The 7,893-nt window shown below is 34.9% G+C and overlaps 1 protein-coding gene across 7 annotated transcripts; it reads left to right on the top strand.

Moving 5' to 3' along the window:
* The first annotated feature begins 825 nt into the window (after positions 1-825).
* Positions 826-7,082, top strand: LOC137808159 (two-component response regulator-like APRR2). 7 transcript variants are annotated; one of them, XM_068609125.1, is made up of 12 exons: positions 826-1,272; positions 1,959-2,160; positions 2,871-2,950; positions 3,247-3,313; positions 3,686-3,732; positions 3,964-4,041; positions 4,128-4,679; positions 4,978-5,118; positions 5,197-5,460; positions 5,580-5,654; positions 5,795-5,872; positions 6,437-7,082. In XM_068609125.1, exons 2-12 carry the CDS (start codon positions 2,031-2,033, stop codon positions 6,602-6,604), a joined length of 1,680 nt encoding a protein of 559 aa, XP_068465226.1. In that variant the 5' UTR covers positions 826-1,272; positions 1,959-2,030; the 3' UTR covers positions 6,605-7,082. The 7 variants fall into 7 exon arrangements, with proteins under 7 accessions (XP_068465226.1, XP_068465230.1, XP_068465229.1 ...); XM_068609129.1 differs by having other exon boundaries at positions 830-1,272; positions 1,901-2,160; XM_068609128.1 differs by having other exon boundaries at positions 830-1,272; positions 1,901-2,160; positions 5,580-5,649; positions 5,790-5,872.
* Positions 7,083-7,893: the final 811 nt, after the last annotated feature.

Genomic DNA, 7,893 nt, shown 5'->3' on the forward strand with positions numbered 1-7,893 from the left:
TGTTAGCTTAGCTGAGATGTCAAGTTGCATAGTGATGCCTAACACGAAAACTTTATAAAAAAAAAAGAAAATAAAATTTTCAAAAAATCTTTTGTCAATGTTAATAAAAATAATTAAAAGAGTTCCCCTAAAAAAACATAATTAAAAATATTTTTATTCAAGATGATTTTAAATATATAAATAATTAAAAATAATAATAAATTAAATTTATTAACTTATTACATAATATATTAATAAATTTGTTAAGAATCTAAGAAGGTTTTCATTTTAGAGTTTTTGTGATCATGTTAGGATTAAAGAAAAAAAATATGTTTATAAATTATTACTGAATGTGATTTCTAGGGAATGAGACTAACACATTTTTTCAATTGAAATCTAAGGAGTAATAATATTCATTTTAAAATTTTGTTTTCTATTTTATTTTAAAAATTACTTGTATCTTTCTCTTAATGCAATTTTAGAAAAAAAATTATAACGAAATTATTAAACTTTAAAGTGGAAAATATTTTTAATATATATATATATATATACATGAAATAGTAAAAGAAAAATGAAAAGAAATTGTGATTCCGTATCTACTTTATTCGATTTGAATAAAATGACCTCCAATAATAAGAAAAAAAGGTTTGGAAACATAAAAAAAAGTCTTTGTACTTCGTAGGTCGTTGATGAAATATTTAGCTACTTGCTTAATCCAAGATTATTCCATCAGATAATATCACTGCACGATGATTGGGCACCCAACAACTTTAAAAACATAAATTATTTTTTAGAGAAATAAATGCATAATAATAAGTAGTATAAAAAGAACGCCATTAATGACACTGATGAGGAGAAGACACGTTATGAAGTTATCTTACTTTATCATGAAATGGTTAAAACCTCTAAAAGTCCAACATCAATTACGAACTATTCCCCTTAAAGTTTTACCATTATGAGTAGTTGAGCGTGTTTTCCTGCAACCATTTCTTCTTGGTTGATTGGTGAAGTTGCTGCTACTCCAGAGGAAGGGTAGTGTTGGAATATTAACCTTTGAAGAAATTTGCAGAAAGGTTCATGGACCTTTTCGAGAGGCTTACTTGTGGTCCGTAACTGCTGATGGCAACTGCTCAGTGGTCACAGGAAGCAACCTCCAAAGCCAGCACTTAACTTTCCTCTTCCTTTAACTTCCCTTCCCTCCCCTTCCCCCATCTGCTTATTAACAATGCAATAAGAGGAGAAAGACCAAAGCTTAAGCAATGGAACTGAACAAGCATTTTCTTTTGTGCCAAGGTAATGAAAATGGCTTCACAGTGAAAACTTTTTTTCCTCTCTTCTTAATAAACTTTTTTTTTTATGTGCATGCTAATTCTCTCTCGGATCATGTCCAAGTGTTCATCTTTGTTGTTTCTTTAAATTTTGTACATTTTGAGTTAAAATATGCGCATGCATGTCTACCCTTTTGAGCTTTCTGCTTGTCTTTTGGAGTCACGGTTATGGATAGCTTGCCAGACCCGTTTTTTGGTGTAAAGTCTTCTTCTTTTGTTTTTCTGTCATGTTTGTTTTGGTCGTCATGTCATGAGATTTAATTACTGGGAAGACATATTTGTCAGTTTACTGTTCTGTGAAAGCGGAATCAGCAATGGATATTTAGAATGCAAAAGGAGAGTCTTTGATTCTGTTTTCCGTAGAAAATGCTTGCTGAAAAAATTGGTGGGATTCTGATTTTTGTGATTTTCCAGCTGTTTCATTGATGATCAAAGGGCATGACAGTTTTGATCTGAACCTTGTTTCGGGGCTGACCTATAGGTCTGATGCCACTGTTCTGCATTTTCTGTTGGCTATTTGGGATCTGTTTACCATTTTAACAAAATTGAGTTTGCAATGGATTTTTTTTGTTTTGTTTTTAAATGTTATGAAGTCTTATGCTGAAGCCTAGCCAACTGAATCAAGCTTGTGATCTCATGGTTGTGCTGAAGGAATTGGACTTTGATATGCGGTATTGATCTTTTACTTTCTGGGGGAGACTGAGAAACGATGCCAAGCCAGCTATGGTTTTCACTGCCAATGATTTACAAGAATGGAAAGATTTTCCCAAAGGACTCAAGGTTCTTCTTCTTGAGGGAGACAGCATTTCTGCTGCCGAAATAAGGGCAAAGCTCGAAGCCATGGACTATAATGGTAAGACTTTTTGGATTCCATCTTTTTGTTATGGCATGGCTCACTTCTTTATCTACATCTAACAATTCCCACGTATGGCCCATAGTGGGTAAGTTGGTCCCCATCTTTCTATCCGATGGCATCTTGTAAAGCCGCATTGCTTTACAATCCTTATATGGTCAATTGGTATAATTGTGGTTCAGATTTTAGTTGCTCTTGGAGCCTAGAAAATTTGACAAAATTTAGTTGCCCTTTGGAGCCTTGAAAATTTGGAACAATACCTTTATCTTTTCACATATGGTATTTCTTTGCACCTTATGAAGCTGATATAAGTGTTTTTAAAACTGAATGTGGTCTAAATCGTAAAGATATAAAGTATTAAAATTTGTCAGTTATCTTACTCGTATGGGTTAAATTGTAAAGATCTGAAGTGTAAAAAATGGTCAGTTAACTGTGTCTGAACTATCGAATCTACACTAATTTTGTACATTGGCTGTCATTTCAGTTGCCTAGACAGGAATTTAGTAGTAAAAAAAAGTTTCATGAAACAAGTTTAACTGGAGTTATATCTTATGTCTTGGGGATCAACCTAAGTATAATTTGGTCTTTATTGAAGTCACATGGTTCTTTTACTCTCTGCTCCTTGTCTCCCGCATCTCTCCCATTCTTGTTTCCCGTACATGCTTGTTCTGTCTATTAATTTGTTTAGTATGTTTCGAGTTTCTGTACAGTTTCTACATTCTGTGATGAGAATGAAGCCTTGTCAGCAATCTCAAGTACACCTGAAAGCTTCCACATTGCCATAGTAGAGGTAATGGATTTTCATTTTCTATATAATGAAAAATCATTATGATGTAATTGCAAAATTTAAAATTAGAAAAAGAAGGTCCTTGTTGCTGCCAAACTTAAGAAAATAAAATACACTTCTTTCTTTGGTATAACTTTAAAGTTCTTAAATCTAATCACAAGGGATGACTGTAGTCATCCTGTATATTTTGCTCTTTCTGAGGATACTTGTATCTTTGTTGAAGTTCTATATCTGAATCTCATGATTGGTACAACTTTGATGAAATCATTTTTAACCGAATGTATTCATCCTAATTGCAGGTGAGTTCAAGCAGTAGCGAGGGAGGTTTCAAATTTCTTGAGAATGCCAAGGACTTGCCAACCATTAGTAAGTATAGAGACCAAAATGAATTTGCTAGTTTAACCTCTGTTAGATCTTTAAATCTCCAATCTTTACTCTATAATAATGGTCATTTGCACATCAATTATCTCGTCTGAATGCGGAACCAAAACCAGTTGCAGATAAGGAGATAAACATCAATATGCCTTTGAAGTCCAATTCGGGAGAGTTTGTATTGCATTGCATGCTGTTGTTTTCATACCTGCAACTTGTCATTTTTTTAGTAGCTTTTATCAATTTAATTTATGAATGATCTGGAAGAGAACATGGCATGGAAAATGTGGGGTAAAGTTTGCTTCAAAGCTGTTTTCTGCTCATTGTAAACTTTCTTACGAGTGATACTTCCAATTTTTCATGTAGTGACTTCTAACAACCATTGCCTGAACACAATGATGAAGTGCATAGCGGTAAGCTTACATCCCCATTGTTTAAGCTATATTACTTGAACTAAGCTAAATGCAATCTTGTTTGTCATTGTTTAGGATTTTTTCTTAATGGTAGTTAGTTAAATTCAACCATTTGATTCATTCAATATTTGCGCAAAATATGATCTTTAACTCACTAGACACAGTACGTTTTCCTTTTGTTCTGATTGGTAATGGAAGCTTCTTGACTCTTTGCTCCATTTTGTTTTTAAGCTTGGTGCAGTTGAGTTCCTCAGCAAACCACTCTCCGAGGACAAGCTCAAAAATATCTGGCAGCATGTGGTTCACAAGGTCTGTGATGTTGATGATACTACCATGGTATTTACTATTAACTTAATATCAGCAAAATAATTTCTCATGTGATTGAACTCAAGCAGGCATTCAGTTCTGGGACAAGTATCCTGTGTGAATCGCTTAAACCTGTCAAGGAATCTGTAGTGCCCATGTTGCAGCTCCAAAAAGACAATGAACAACATGAAAGTAGCGTATCCATTGATATAGAGAAAGTATCCAGGTTTACTGATAATGATCATGTACTCTCTCCTGGAAATGATAAATATCCAGCTCCTTCAACCCCACAATTGATGCATGGGACAAGATTGTTAGACGATGGTGATTGCCAAGAGCAGACTAATTGCTCAACAGAAAAAGAAAGTGGGGAACATGATGGAGAATCTAAATCTGTCGAAACTACATGTGGAAATTTGAATGCTGAAACTGAAAGTACTGCTCAAGAGAGGAAATCGGAAATTACTTTGGCTAGGAAGGAAGTGGATTTAGTTGACACTTCCAAGGGTGAGAGTGTTGCTTCTCTACATACACAAAAAAGAAAGGTTGTAAGCAACACTGACAAAAATACAAAATCTCCAAATAAAGTAGGTGTTCGTAGTGATTCATGTGAGATAAGACCAAGTCGGAAGAAGATGAAAGTAAGTTGCTTTACGACTATTCATTGATGTTTCGGTTCCTCTAACCCTCTTGCCCATGCTGCTGTTTGCTTGAAAATTACAGTGACTGTCTGACACATTTTGAAAAATGTTTCCCATTTATTGTGCCTGCATATCCTGGAGAGTTGATGTAGAAAACTCGGACATGATTCCATTTGATATTCATAATCATGAAGTGATAATTAACTGAAAACTAGTAATGGAAGTGTCAAACTTAACTAATCTATGATTGGAAATCTAGGAAATACTCTTACAGTTTTGGTACTTGTTTTGGTCGCAGGTAGACTGGACGCCTGAGCTGCACAAAAAATTTGTGAAGGCAGTTGAGCAACTAAGCATTGATCAAGCCATTCCTTCTAGAATATTAGAATTAATGAAAGTGGAGGGCTTGACAAGGCATAATGTGGCAAGCCATCTTCAGGTCATTTTATACATTACTGAGAATTATGGTTGATCAATTTTGTATCCGCAATACTGAAACAAGTTTTTAAATAAACAGAAGTACAGAATGCACAAGAGACAAATCTTTCCCAAGGAAGAAGATCGGAAATGGTTGAATCAAAGAGAAAGGAGCTATTGTCTTCAAAGACCAATTATGGCCTTTCCTCCATATCATTCTAATCACACACTTCCTCTGGCTCCTGTATATCCTATGTGGGGACAATCTAGCAGTCAAACGGCTGGCATGCAGATTTGGAGCTCTCCTGGTTATCCCTTGTGGCAGCCTACTGCTGAAAATTGGCACTGGAAACCATTTCCAAGGGTAATATTTTATTTTCGGAATATGATGTTTTTCTTCCATGTTATATAGCTCTCAGGCTTGTGAGATGTCGATTTTGCGGTTATGAATGTAGTTTGACCTATGGTTACTTGATCTTTCAGATGCATGCAGATGCATGGGGCTGTCCAGTGTTACCAGTACCACCACCTCCTCAAGCTCCTTTTCCCTACTCTCAGGTTAGTATCAGCAAAACGAAGATATTAACCTAGTATCTGTAGTATTTTGCATGTTAATGATTAGTGTCTCTCTATGCATGATTCATTTTTTCTAGTTATTTATCTGTGATACTAATCATATATTTTTCATCAAACCTCAGAATATGCCTGCGTTGCTCAATGCTGATGCTGCAGATCACACGTTTACCATGCCACAAAGTTCCTTAGAGCATTATCCGGTATGCAACACTGTCAGTTTTTTTCTACTTGATCATGGTGGCCACTGGCCAGTCACTCATATATACATGCATTCTAATTGGCTCTCAGGAACTTCATGTTGAGATGAAATTATAACTGAACTCAAAAGCCTTAGAAAGATGACAATGAGGAAACTTAAGTGTATTGTACTCAATCAGTGTAGAATTGCATGAAATAGCTGGGGACGTTTAGAAGTAGGTTGGAAATAGATTTCTAACAGGCATGCATGTTACAATAGTTAAGTCTTTGATAAACTTTTGTATAAACACTAAGAAGAAAATAAAGAAATAAAATGGATTAATTTCTCTAATAAGATAAAAAGTTATACATAATATTGTGTCCAGTCAAGCACATGTGATATGAGATCATGATGGATGTTGTTCTTGTAGTGCTAAATCAAGTGGTGTAGTTCTAGCTAAACTTGAATGCAACAGGGATGAAGTCGTTGAGTCTTATAATAATTAACTAAGCCAGTTTTTTAGTGAAATCCAAACAAACTCAATGATCTCTCACCATGTAGTGTGTTATACCATGCATGCATGCAGGCACAGGAGGTGGTTGACAAGGTTGTGAAAGAGGCAGTAAGCAAGCCATGGTTACCCTTGCCTTTGGGCCTGAAACCTCCTTCCACAGATAGTGTGTTGGCTGAGTTATCAAGGCAAGGCATTTCAAGCATCCCTCCTAGGAGCAGCAAGGGTTCAAATTCAGGCTGACATGGATGCATGCACCAAGAGTTGTTATGATGGTGACCAACTAGAAGGGGGTCTACCTGATCAACAACACCCTGTTGTAGCAATTATTTTTGTTTTCCCAAGTGTAATGAGGTTCCAACTAGGAGTTGTTGTTGGGACTATTTTGTTTTACCTCATTTGGTCCCATCACCCCACCTACCAATTTTAGGTCTCTCCTATTCTGCTGTCTGGTTACAGATTCCATGATGAAACCAACAAGTAGACTTTGTTTGTTCCTATCCAAAGACACATGCCAAACAAGGCAACAAATAATAAATGAAGAGAAAAGTCAGCTGCTTTAATGCAGTGGTGAACACCCGTTAGGCAACTTAGCCGGTTCAGAATTTGCCACGCATCCATTGATGCTCTCTTCAAAATTTGTGGCTGTAAATACATTATGAGCTCAACCTTGTGACTGGGATATTAATTGTTGTGAATGAGGTACTTTTGGGGGCATAAAGTGTACTCTTAACAGTGATTTTCTATGGGGGGGTGGGGGTCCGTGGGATGCCTAATAATGATAAAGAGGATGGGGTACACTTCGTGAATAAAGTTGAGTACACAACTTTCACACATGCTTCCTCTTCAATTTGTTCTGGTTTTACCAAATCTAGTATCCACTTGTGTCCTAACTATCTCATCCCTTATTTATTCTTCAATTTTACTTTTTTGCCCTTTTGACAAAGACAATCCTTCATCCTATTGCAAGGCATTAAGACCCTCTTAGGTTCAAAAGGAGAAGTAATAGAGACAATACCTTCTTTGTTCGGACCTAACACCACATTTCTATCCTTCTAAATAGGGTCACATTTTTATCCTTCTAAATAAGATTAAATATATTTTTGTCCTTGTTAAGAAATTAATTTTATATATTTTAGATACTAATAAAGAAATTATTGAAATGAGGTGTTGGTAGTTTTTTTTATTTGGCAAACAGATTTTCAAAGTAGAGGAAGGACCCATTCTATTACAAGTACGGTTTAAAGTTTGAATTAGAAAAAAAAAACAATTTTGTATTTTAGTACAAGATACAAAATTATATTTAAGCGTTCTAAATAAATATTAAGAGTGGGGAAAATTGAAAATTATGAACAATTTTTTTCCTCTTCTGGTGGAAGGTAGAGAAAGTAGATTTTGGTTTCTTCATTTTATCCTTTTCCCCAAAATTTTGAAATGAATTAAGTTAAATTTTAAAAAATATATTTTTCATTTAAATTTCCCATTTTAATGATTAAAAATTTATTTTTAACATCATTTATCTCAAAATTATT

Source organism: Phaseolus vulgaris, chromosome 3, assembly GCF_000499845.2.
Source record: "Phaseolus vulgaris cultivar G19833 chromosome 3, P. vulgaris v2.0, whole genome shotgun sequence".
Classification (NCBI taxonomy): Eukaryota; Viridiplantae; Streptophyta; class Magnoliopsida; order Fabales; family Fabaceae; genus Phaseolus; species Phaseolus vulgaris.